Source organism: Lathyrus oleraceus, chromosome 6 (genome assembly GCF_024323335.1).
Source record: "Lathyrus oleraceus cultivar Zhongwan6 chromosome 6, CAAS_Psat_ZW6_1.0, whole genome shotgun sequence".
In the NCBI taxonomy this organism is placed as follows: domain Eukaryota; kingdom Viridiplantae; phylum Streptophyta; class Magnoliopsida; order Fabales; family Fabaceae; genus Lathyrus; species Lathyrus oleraceus.
This window is the reverse complement of record NC_066584.1, coordinates 287,209,882-287,223,138: the sequence shown is the minus strand read 5'-3', so window position 1 is coordinate 287,223,138 and position 13,257 is coordinate 287,209,882. Positions and strand designations below refer to the sequence as shown.

At 35.6% G+C, this 13,257-nt stretch overlaps 1 protein-coding gene across 1 annotated transcript; it reads left to right on the top strand.

Annotated features, from left to right (window-relative positions):
• Window positions 1–8,965: 8,965 nt before the first annotated feature.
• On the top strand, window positions 8,966–12,792 carry LOC127098344 (CAX-interacting protein 4). The gene is made up of 2 exons (XM_051036918.1): window positions 8,966–9,195; window positions 11,581–12,792. Exon 2 carries the CDS (start codon window positions 11,610–11,612, stop codon window positions 12,573–12,575), a length of 966 nt encoding a protein of 321 aa, XP_050892875.1. The 5' UTR covers window positions 8,966–9,195; window positions 11,581–11,609; the 3' UTR covers window positions 12,576–12,792.
• Window positions 12,793–13,257: the final 465 nt, after the last annotated feature.

The following is a 13,257-nucleotide window of genomic DNA, read 5'->3' as shown; positions in this document are numbered from 1 at the left end:
TGTTGTTATGAAAAAGTTCATGGTTAAAGAGAGGAACGATGAAGGACGAAAGGATGGTCCGACAGAGGTATTGTTCGGTCATGGTGGCGCGTGGTTTTGGTGGTGAACGTTGGTGATGGACGTGCATTGTTCATGGTTGTGGTGATGTTATATGTGGTGGTTTTGTTTCTACAAGGTGCTAGTGAGTTTATGGTTTTGTTGCAGGTGATAATATAGAGGTTAGAAATTGGAAGGAGGGGACTGTGGTGGGTGGTTTAGGTTTATCAATGGAAGGAGAGAACACTAGTGGGTGGTTTAAGTTTGTTGTTCATGAATGGAAACTTGAGAGGCAGAGGTTGCAAGTTATTGGTAGTTATGGTTATGGTTGGATGTAGATCGGAAGAGAGAAATAGGGTATGAAAAATGTTGGAATAAAAAAGTAGTAGTTGCCTGCTATTTGTGGTGAGAATAACAATTTTTCATTGCTTTAATTTGGATAAAAGTGGAAAGAAGTAGGAGGCAGGCTCAAATGAATGAGAAAAGAGAATGTTTTTTTACGTTTTTTCTTCCTCTCCTTGTTTCAATCAGAGAGTAATTTTTTCCTTTTCTCGTAACGTGAGATGAGTACTACATGAGAGAATCCATTAGTCATTGAGAGAGGAAACATTTTCTTTTCCAAAAGCCAACCCCCTTATGCCACCCGTCTTCCTTCTATTGGAAAAAGTAAAAAATCATTGAGAGAGAGTCTAGTGGGTATGTGCTAGCGCGAGTCATCTTTTTAATGGTGGTCCCTCATCACTTTCATTCTCATCCTTTCACCAACACTTGCTAACTGTCATGCATTTGTTGGTTTATTGGTGTCAATTGTCCAAACTTTGATCCTTTTTTATTCTCTTTTTTATTTGAGTTTTTTTTTTAATAATTAATTAAACAAAACTAAGACAAATATAAACTAAATAAAATACACAAATAATTCTATTTAAATATACTTATTATTTTGACTAAAAAATAAAAATAAAAGGATAAAAATCGGGCACAAAAGTGCTTAAAAAATTAAAATAACTACACCATAATGATCAACGTGAAATAAACTTCTCGGAAACATACAAGTTTTTATCAAATTTTGAAATAAAAAAATGACCAGTTAAAAGGCTCAGACCGATCAAAATATGACCGAAAAAGTAATCGAAAAAATAAATTGAGCACACCAGGTTAAACTACGCGAAACGTAGATTAATAAAACCGATGTCTGCAAGCTCGATTTTGAAATTTTTCAACCGCTAATTTGACACACATTTGAAAATTGATTCAATCGGTTTGCCGGTAGATCCAAAAATTTATTTCAACTGACATTCTAGGCATTAAACAGTATGGAATACATGTTATGATATGCATAGATGCAAAAGTTGTGATGTATGTATCAATTCAGCGATTCAGGATCAAAATTAGGGTGTGACAGTTGCCCATGTTTAAGTTTCTTCAACTAGAGAATATGAAGTAGGAAACTCTTCATATGATTATAGTGAGAGATAGTTAAATACTATAATAAGACCCGAATTTTGATCCCGAATGCATATGACATGATATGATGTAATATGCATGTATGCAGGACTTTCATTTATTTATTTTGATTTGCTATGGATATGGTTCTAAAGATGAACCCTAGCAGAATGCTTTATGATAGATGAATAATGAAAGACAGATCTGTGGGGAATGAATGAAGACAAGGTAGCAATGTCTCATAGGAAACAACAATGAGGGTAAAAACTCATTGGAGATAACAATATTGTGGGAGAAAAGACACTGAGGGGATATTTAAAATGAAGGTTGACAAATGACACTTTAGAATACAAGAGAATCAAAAATTGTGGAGATTGCTGACAAGAAATATCCTACACAATGACCTGGAGTTTTCTAAAAAGAAAAACGTCCAATCAAACAAAAAGGCGATCCTTAACAAGGAATACAACCAAGACAAACTTGGGAGCTTTCTTACAAGAAAGTCATATACACAAAATAAATCTGGAGATTCTTCACAAAGAAATCATCCAAGATAAAACTCTGGAGTTTTTTGATAAGAAAAACATCCACACAAAAGGCTATGATGATTTTTACATAGAATTCAATCAAGACAAAAAGTTTGAGTCTTCTAACAAGAACGACATCCACAGTTTGGGGAATTCCTTAGAATGACGAGTCATACATGACTTTCTAGGAAACATCAGAACAAACAGGGTATAAAACTATTTGTAGGTGCCAAAAACAGTTGGACTTTGACCGTAAGCATCAGTTACAACCGGCTTCCAACAGATTGGTGCCAGCTACAACTAAACTTTTCAAAATGGAGCCCAATAACGATTAGACTTTAAAGGTGCCCATGACCATTGGTCTTTTCAAACGATGTTGGTGACAACCAGACTTAAGGTACCAATTACAATTGGATTTTGAAATAGGATTCCAGTTACAACTGGACTTTAAGAATGATGTAAATAACAAATGGACTTTCAAACAGAGCCAATAACGACTGGACTTTAAAGATTTTTAATAACAATTGGATATTAAATAGAGTTCCAGTTATAAATAGACTTAATAGGGTACCAATAACAATTGGATTTTAAATCAATGTGCCAGTCACAACTGGACTTAAAAGGTACCAGTGACAACTGAATTTTGAGGATACCAATAACAATTGGATGTCTGAGAATAAAGTTCAATGACAATTGGACTCTATAGGGGATGTCATTTACCACTGGAATTTAAAAACATATGCTGGTGACAACCAGACTCTAAAGAAATACCAGTGACAACTGGATTTTAAAGACATATATTGGTAAGAACCAAACTTTGCAAGTGATGCCAATGACGATTAGACTTGGGACACCAATAACAATTGGATTTCAAGACAATGTGCCAATAACAATTGGACTTTAAAAGGTGCCAATATCAATTGGACTTCGAGAGTAAATATGGTAACAACCAGACTTGGAAAATGGTGTCGGTGACAACAAGACTTTGGATGCCAATGACAATTAAACTTTAAAAAACAGGTACCACTTATAACTGGATTTCAAAAGATGCATGCTGGTAACAACCATACTTTGGTCACCAATTACAATTAGAGTTTGAAAAATGGTGCTAGTGACAACTGGATTTTAAACTGTGTCAATAACAATTTGACTCTGAACACCAATAACAATTGGATTACAAATAATGAATTCCAATAAGAATTGGACTTTGGGATGATACCAATGACAACTGGATTTTTGAAGATGAAGCCAGTGACAACTGGACTTAAGCGACACCAATAACAATTGGGATTTTGAAACGATATAAGTGACAACTGGAACTTAAGGATATCAATAATAATTGGATTTGAAAACAAATACTAATGATAACTCTATTTGAACAAGATGCAAGTGACAACTGGACTTTGGGGAGTACCAGTAATAATTGGGTTTCAAGTAATACCATTGGCAACTGGATTTTGGATAGGCCAATAACAATTGTATTTGCAAACAATGCTAGTGGCAACTAGATTTTGGAGAGTGCCGATAACAACTGGACTTAGAGGTCAAGGGATAACAATCAACGACGAGACCTTGGATAATGCAAATGAGCACTAAGTACACTTCAGGCTATGCATGATTTGATTTTTCTTTTACGCATGATATATGAATGATCATGCTATCCAAATGCTGACATTATTTAGACTGGGAGTTTAAAGGGGCTTTATAGAGGTTCTGAATCCTCAACATCGATAACTCAACCAAATGGTGATGATGGATGTATTCAAAGGAGGATTTATCAAGCTTAATAATTACTACTAGCCAAAGGGAACCTTTCGGAGGATTGATGAGTTGTTCTCCATGGAGATTCTTGTTGTGATTATCCAGGAGAAGTATTGCAACTTTGAGACTTGCAGGGAAACAAAAGATTTCCTTTTAATATTCTCACATGTCAAAATTGTGTTTTTCAATATGTTGAAGATTCTTTGAGTTCAAAATTTTCATTATTAACAAATAAATGACATTTTGCATAACAAGAAAAGTTAGAGAAAAAACAACAAATGATAATAATTGATAGACAAACTTGTATTTATTCAAGAATGATAGCACACAAATGGTGTAGCTCCATGGAATGTTACAAATTTGTAAATATCAACGGGAAAAGGTTTACATTGAATCGCAATGACCATTATTTTCCCTAATAACCATGACTCCACAAAACCTTACTTTTGAAGGGAGCAGTTAGATTGATCTTCCGCCTTTGGCTATTCTGTGTTGATCAATAATGTCTGATGCAATCTTTTCCTTTTGTCCCTAACTTTTGCATGGACCGCCCTTTCGGGTTTTTAATCCACCGGGACACTCTTTTTTGCCTAAGTTGCCTTTTGGTTTTCAACTCAGCGAGCTATCATTTTTTATTATCCCTAACTTTTGCCTGGACCTCCTTTTCGGGTTTTCAGTCCACCGGGATACCCATTTTTGCCTAAGTCGCCCTTTTAGGTTTTCAACTTAGCAGGTTCTTTCTAGGCTTAGTATCTTTTGACTTCATCGAAGTTCACGGGGTGAGTGAGATCTTCGACAACCATAGTTGTGAGAAATAAAGCACCTCTAGAGAATGCTTTCTTTATAACATACAAGCCTTCATAATTAGGACTCCACTTCCCACATGAATCTTTGTGTACATGCAAGATCTTCTTGAGCACGAGATCCCCTTCCTTGAACTCTCGAGGACGAACCTTCTTGTCAAACGCCATCTTGAGCCATTGTTGGTACAATTTTCCATGGCATAGAGCAGTCATACGTTTCTCATCAATGAGGTTAAGCTGATCATAATTGTTTTGGATTCATTCAGTTTCTTCTATCTTGGTTTCCATCAATATTCTCATAAAGGGCATCTCTACTTTGACCGAGAGAACTGCTTCCATCCCATATACCAAGGAGAATGGAGTTTCCTCTATTGAAGTGAGGTTTGAGGTTCAGTATCCATGCAATGTAAATGGTAGCATTTTATGCCAATCTTTGTAAGTTTTCACTATCTTTTGCAGGATCTTCTTAATATTTTTGTTGGCAGCCTCAACAACGCCATTCATCTTCGGACGATAGAGAGACGAATTATGATGGTCAATCTTGAAGATATCACATAATTATGTCATTGTCTTGTTGTTCAGGTTCGACCCATTATCAGTGATGATCTTGCTTGGAACTCCATAACGATAAATAATCTCCTTCTTGAGAAAGAGGATGACCACTTGTCTTGTTACGCTAGTGTAGGAAGTATCTTCGACCCATTTGGTGAAGTAACCAATGGTGACCAGGATGAAGCAATGACCATTGGAAGCTTTAGACTCTATGGCTCTAATCATATCAATGCCCCACATTAAGAAAGACCAGGGAAATGTTAAAACATCCAACAGTGTTGGCGGCACATGTACTTTGTCAGCATAAATTTGACATTTATGACATTTCCTACCATAGCTGAAACAATCAGACTCCATGGTCAACCAATAATAACTATCTCTCAAGATCTTCTTGGCCACGGTATGCCCATTAACATGGGTTCCAAAGGATTCTTCATGAATCTTCTTGATCAACGGGTATGCTTTGTGTCACGCATTTGAGCATAACCATGTTGTGGTTTCTCTTGTAAAGCAGATCATTGCTCAAAAAGATTTGGATGATAACCTTCTAAGAGTTTTCCTATGCAACAACATAAGATCTGCTAGATACTCCTGACTTTGCAGATAGTGCTTGATATCATGAAATTAGGGTTCACCATCAATTTCTTTTTCAATCAATTGACAATATGCATGCTTATCTCTTCGCTCTATTTGGATAAGCGGAGCTTCATTACGGAACCTGACTTGGTACATTGATGCTAACGTCTCCAGAGCGTTATCCACTTGATTTTATGCTCTTGGGATATGATGAAAAGTGATATCATCAAAGTATTCCATCAACTTCACAGCATAATCGCGATACGAGATCAGTTTGGCATCACAGGTTTCCCATTCGCCTTTGACTTGATAGATCACCAGGGCTAAGTCTCCATACACCCCGAGAATCTTGATTCTGAGGTCAATTGCAGCTTAAATACCAAGGAAACAAGCTTCATACTTTGTGAATTATTTGTACAATCAAAACACAAACTCGTTATGAAAGGAGTATAACCACCTTTTGGATTCATCATAATAACTCCCACACCATGACCAATGTAGTTAGAGGAACCATCAAATGCGAGATTCCATCGAGATCCTGGTTCGGGTCCTTCCTCAGGTCCTAGGATCTCACAATCCTTTATCACCATAATATCTTCATCAGGGAAGTCAAATTTTAATGGCTTAGAGTCTTCACATGGTTGATGAGCAAGGTACTCTGCCAACACACTTCCTTTGATAACCTTTTGGGTTACATACTGAATGTCGTACTCAGACAAAAGCATCTGCCAACGGGCAATTCTTCCAGTCAAGGCAGGTTTTTCGAAGATGTACTTTATTGGATCCATTTTTGAGATTGACAAAGTAGTATGACAAATCATATACTGCCTTAAACGACAAACGACCCATGCTAGAGCGCAAAATAAATTTGAAAAAAAAGAGGATATCAAATTTTGTGTGAAAGACTTAGAAAATATTCATTCAACACCATTACTATGGAGAATTTGGGATTCAATAAAACTATATGGGTTAATGAGGAATCATGAATTACAAGATGCATGCAATTCGAAAAACATTGGACCATTTAAGTTGTTTTTCAAGAATAATTAAAATTTTCTGATTATTATCTCAAAAATCTATTTGAATGGTTGTATATGGTTAATGAGGGGCAGGGAAAAACAAGCAATCTCATATTTTATAATAAACTCTTACACATACCGGGGTAGTCGTTTAATATAACCGTTGTGATAAGTAGCGCGCTACCTAACTTATAACCATTGTCACACGCCTGTTGTGGTAATCGACATACATACAATAACACACTACCTAACAAAGAACGTGCAACCGTCATTATATGTGTTTCGTAACTGTCATTATATGTGTTTTTCATAGCAGCGATTATTTGGTTACATCACCTTCAACCCAAGCTTTTGCAATTTGCTTTGCCTTCCATACCTTGTTCATAGTTATGCCAACATAATAATTACTCTTAATCTCATAAGCAATATCATGAATCTTAACTCCACCAAAATATGTCATCATAGCTGCAATATGTCATCCTAGCCGCCACAGTCTTAGCAGTCTACTTGGAATTGGCTGAACTATTATTAAATACCCCACAACACGTGTGAGCACCAAGTCATCTCTTCATTCTATACACGTGCTTATTCCCAATCTTACTAACAAGTGTCAAAAACCCATATTTTCCCTTGCAAACTACTCTTACTCTAACTTCGTCAATTTTCAGATACTTTATCTCTCGACCATTTAATATTGTCCATTCAGTAATTGCTTCCTTAAATTCATCAAGTGATACAAGCTTCAATCCCACTTTGAACCTGTAACTCTTGTCCAACTCCTCCATCTTAAACCTAAGATACTTTGGTTCTTTTTCTTAATCTGAAGCATCAGGGTCACTGCTACCAAGCTTATCACTAGTATAATTAATATCCATCTCATAATCCACACCACTAGATGAAACTATATTATCACCACCAATTCTTAATTTCTTTGGAGTGTTTTTGTGCTTCCTTGCTACAAGTTTTACCCTTTTTTTTGCCCTCAACCTCATCTTTTTTATCAATTAAATTAAAGCCCCATCCAACCCAAGAACACTTTCATCCTCACTATCATTAAATGGCATACCATCAGCTTCAAAGTCACTGTCATTACTATCCTCATGTTCATCTTCTTTAACATTATCTCCACCATGCTCTACCTCATTAACTTAAACATTAACATCACCATCACATTAACAACACCATCATCATCATCATTAACAACACCTTTATCCTCAACATTAACACCACCTTCATCACAATCATGAACTTTATGCTCAATATATATGTCCACTACACATTTCATTTCAACAACATATTTATATACATCGTTAGCATCACTATCACTAACCATTCTATTGTTGTCTGAATCATTGTTATACCACGATAACCAATATTCTGAATGCTCAAGCTGACTAAGATCTTTCACGATACTAGTAACTTTAAAGAAGCTCCAATTATCATAATCAATGTCTATTATATGTTCATACCCACCTAGGTATTCTATTACATGGTCCCTAATAAAATATCTCCCGTAATGAAAATTCACAGTAAAACTCGTACCTTGTTTAATGACACAACAATTTGAAATGCAAAAACTAGAACATATTTCTTGAATCGATCATCTTCCTCAATCGTGTAGTTGATTCCTTTACCACATACGACACCCACATACAACTTCTTTCTCACAATTTCCTCCCACAAAGCTCCTAAAATTTTCCTTTTCTGAAACCCTAATTTGTAGGGACTAAAAGTAAAAAATGTAAAATGAAATTTTTGAACATTTATTTGACGGGAAATATTTGAGACCACTTGTAATTAATCTCCTAGATAAAAAATTCTAAAATAAAATCCAGATCAGCAACGTTAGTCACCTTAACAAAAGTTTGACGTCAGAGTCTAACACCAATATGAATAAAAGACACGACTAAAATAAAAAAACTCGTTAAAAAGATTATTTAAGCATAAATTTTAGACAAAATTACACCGGAGATCTTTAAATTATTTCTTTTAATAGGTTAGTCATTTAAATTTTTTTCTTATAATTAATCCTTTAAATTATCAAATATATACACTTTTATCCCTTTTTTAAGAGAGTAACTATAAAAATAATAAAATGCAACCAAAAAAAAATAAAACAATCCCATATTTTAAAATATTTAAAAAATGAGAAATAAATATATAAATCACCTTAAATGAAGAACATCTTAAAAAAAAAAAAAACTTAAAAAGACTCTAGCATAATCATGCCTAAATTTTATATCCTCCATATCTTTTCTTTCTAAAGGAAAATCAAATTTGGGTGTGGACGAAAAAAAACAATTTTAAGAAACTTTCAATCCTCACAGTATCTCTTTCCTTCCACTTTTATCTATACCAAACAAACCATAAGCGTTGCCCCTAGAAAGAAGAAATCTAAAAAGAACCTTCCAGACTCTGATATAAGAACGAAATCTCTCGCTTTCCTCTCAATTTCGATTAACCTACTTCTGATATCAGGTTCGTTTCTCGTTCTTTGTTAATTACAATTTCTCGCTATTTCAGATTCAACCTAGAATTTTTCTGTGCGATATTTTTGTTTTTAGGGTATGATTCTTGCTTCAATTTCAAAATAACACGGTGATAATTCTTTGATTTGTATTAATGGCTTCTTTCCTGAGTATGGAAATGAGATTTCGCATTTTTATTTATTTAGGGTTTTGGTTTTTTACGATTGAACGGTTAGGTCAATTTATTTGGAATTCATCGGTTGTTTTATAGTTCTTCGTGGAAATTTCAATGTTTTTAATTTTTGTTTGGTTTAGCTTAATATTGCTCCTTTTTGGGTCTGGTGCATCTGTTTGATTATGATTTTTTTTCCTTCACTTTTCTCTAACTTGTATGTATTCTTCAATTGAAAGTTGAATGAATCTGCTGGATTCATCTAGTGTCCATTGTTTTTATAAATTGTGAACTATCTCCTAAAACCAACTAGTTTGAAGTGCTTGTAAATGAAAATGATAAAATTATGTTATCCCTACCATCGTGATTTACTAAGTAGTAAGTAGTATATGCTTAACATATAATGGTAGAGAACAATCAAATCTTTGTAGAAATCATAACTTCTGGAAACTAAGGACTTGAACTTGTAAATACCATACTACACACACGGAGGCTCTGATTTGAGTAATTAATATTAATTGGTTTGTTTCAAATTTCTACTGTGTTAGTGATAACTACTGAAGCCTAAATGCATTGATTCTGAATGAATTGATGCGTAGACTCTATAGTGTACTAACTACTGAATACTAAAAACTCGAATGAACAGTTTATTTCCTTCTGCTGGTTAAATTCCGATGCAGCTATTATATGGATCATCGCTTAGAATTTTGTATTCTCTCTTGCATCCTTTTTGCTGCCTGCATTTTATCCTTCTGAACTCTATTGTTGCATCCAATGTTAAGCTTCTAAGACTTTATTCACTTTTCCCAAATTTTTAACTATGAAGTGCACGATTCATGACTTTTCTCTTGCTTGCGTATTATTCTCCCTTGGCTCATTATTATTAATATTGGCTTTCTCTTGAATGTCGTCATATCCATGGTTGTCTGGAGTGCACGTTAACTCTTATGACCGAACAATCTCGTCCCTCAACCAGCCACCGAGTTGGTCGGTGCATAGATCGCTGGAGATGGGAGAGCGGTCAGTGCGCCGCTGAAGGTCACAAGCGTGTGAAGTATGCCTGTTGCGTTTCTGTTTGGCCAAAATTCAACCTGTTTGAACCTTCGACCTATTTTTGAGCCAGTTCCACATCACACAAACCGTCCTGTTCTGGCCTGAATTTGACCCCACTCTCTTTGAAAACAGGTTTAGCAGCACCGAAACCAAACCAATTCTGCACGGTCTCAATTTTGTGGTATCTTTCGATTCTTGTTACAATTCTGTGATTTTCACTTTCTCTATACCAAACCAATCTTTAGTGCGGTCTCAATTTTGACAACCATAGTTATCTCATTGTTGCGAAAATGTTATAAATTTATTTTGATTAACATGAATTTGTTTTGGTGAATATATTGTTTGAAGAAATTGCTTGCTTTGGTTACTTCTCTTAATACTTGAAATTTGGCTAACTATTATGTCTTGACAGACCTTTTCTGCATATAATTCCTTTTTTTTAAGTGGCAGAACCTTTAATTTTGGTGTTATGCTTGCATATAATTTCCGAAGTGGAAGAATTTTAAACCTGATCTGAACACATGAATAGGCTATTTACATTTAGGGGTGTTAATATGTTGCCATCTGGACATGAATAGGCTATCTTAGGAAGTTTCTAGTCCTCATCAGTCTGATGAAGATCGGCAAGATGAACCCTGCCCTTATACTTGAATTGCATTTAAACGATTGAACACATAGTAGAGATTAGAAGTTCTAACAGTTAATACCTATGCCATCTAGCCTAACTACCTAGCCTAAGAAGTTTACAGTCATCATTAGCCTGAAGAATATCATCAAGATGAACCCCCACCCTTATACTGTAATTGCATCTATATTTGTTTTATGGAGATTGAACACATAATAGAAATGGAGGTTCTAACAGTTTGATCTGATTGACGTAAAATCATATGTTGGACTTGCATATTAATTCTTGAACCAGCAAGTGCAAATGTGTGTGATTATGTTCAAGACTTTTCATGATTACCATACAATTTACATGCTAGCTTATGGTAGTGTGAATTTTAGGTTGAGATTGTATACTTCATTTTGCTCTTGTTGCTTTATGATATATTTGGGTTTTTTTATGAGACGTGTGCTGTAGTTGTTGTGAGAGGCTCCATGAATTGTGTATGATGATATTTTTGACGTTGTTTTGTTTCTAACAGTTTCCTTTTTTTTCTTTCTTTCTAGGTTCAGGAATTAAATTGAAATCTTAAGATATGCCGGCTACAGCAGGTAGGGTTCGCATGCCTGCGAACAATAGGGTTCACAGTAGTGCAGCCCTTCAAACACATGGCATATGGCAAAGTGCTATTGGCTATGACCCTTATGCACCCAATAAGGAAGACAAGGACACTTCTCAAAGTCAGCCAAGTGCAGAACCTGATGCAGAGAATGCATATGCCAGCTTCCAAGGGCTTCTACAGCTTGCTAAGATAACCAATGCCGACGTGGATGTGTCCCGTGGAGCCTGCAAGAGGTGTGGCCGTGTTGGGCACCTCAAGTTTCAGTGCAAGAACTACGTGAAAATCAAAGATGACGAGAAGGATCCTGAAGCATTGCAGTCTCTGGTTGGATTGGATAAGTTGAAGGGTAAGTCTGAGAGGGTGGATAGGAAAAGCAATGTAGAGAGCTCAGAAGAGGAGGAAGAGGATAGCGAGAGTTCAGATTCTGAGTTTGATTCAGAGATTGAGAGGGCTATTGCTGAAAGGTCAGGGAAGAAAGTTAGTGGGAAGAGAGGTTCTTATAGAAAGAAGGAGGACTCAGATGATGATGAGTCAGACAAAGATTCTGACCGGAAGAGGAGAAAGAGAGGCAGAGCAAAGAAGAGGAGTGTTAAGACTAATAGGGCAGCTAGTGATTCGGATGATTCCGGTGAAAGGAGGAGGAGGAAGAAAAAGAGGGAGCACAGAAGAAGCAGAAGGGACAAGTCTCCAGATGATAGTGATGAACATAGTCACAAAAAAAGGAAGAGTAGGAAGGAGAAGAGGAGAAGGAGAAGCCGTCTGTCAGATTCTGATTCTGAAACATCTGAGGATTCCTCTTCCCGTCACAAGCGGAAAAGCAAGAAGACACTGTCGTCATCCGACAATGATTCTAGTGATGGATATAATGATTCAAGGAAGGGTAGGGAAGTTAAAAAATCAGAAAAGAGGAGGAGACGCCACCATGGAGATGACGATTAGAGGGGCAATGGAGTAGTCAATCTCATGCGTCTAAAGTTTTATGTATCATAAACCTATATATGCCAATATTGCACTTGCTTATGGTTGAGCTTCAAAATTTGAATCTGGTTATCAGTATGACTTGTGACTTGATATTATTGTATTTTCTGAACTTATTGGTGATTGGATATTTGAATGATTGTTTTGGTTTTGTATGAACTTAAATTTTTTGGTGTTATTTTGTAAAATTTAATTTTTTGTACTTTGGCTTAAAATTTTGAAGGCCGCTATACTCTATGCTCACAGTTGTCTTAATGACCAACCAATGAGTGGATAGAAGTTACACGCCATGTGATGTCTACTGGGAGATTTAGTTGAAAGTGGGAGTGTATGTGGGTTAGCCTCGTGATCCATCCCATTTGACTCTGTTTTAGGCATCTACCTTAGACCTCACCATGGTGAATGTTTTGGAACATAGTTTGTCCTATTTATCCTTTGTTATACATGCTTCATAGCACAATGTTACAATGTTTAAAGAGCTGTTAAATGATGCATTGTTAAATATCTATTTTAAAATATTGATTGTGTTTTAATATGTTGTTAAAAACCAGTAGAAAATATATTCTTTGTGCATGATTCTGTTCAAAATGTCATCGTAAAATTTTATGTGCTATATTTTTATAAAATGAGACTTTGTTTGTAT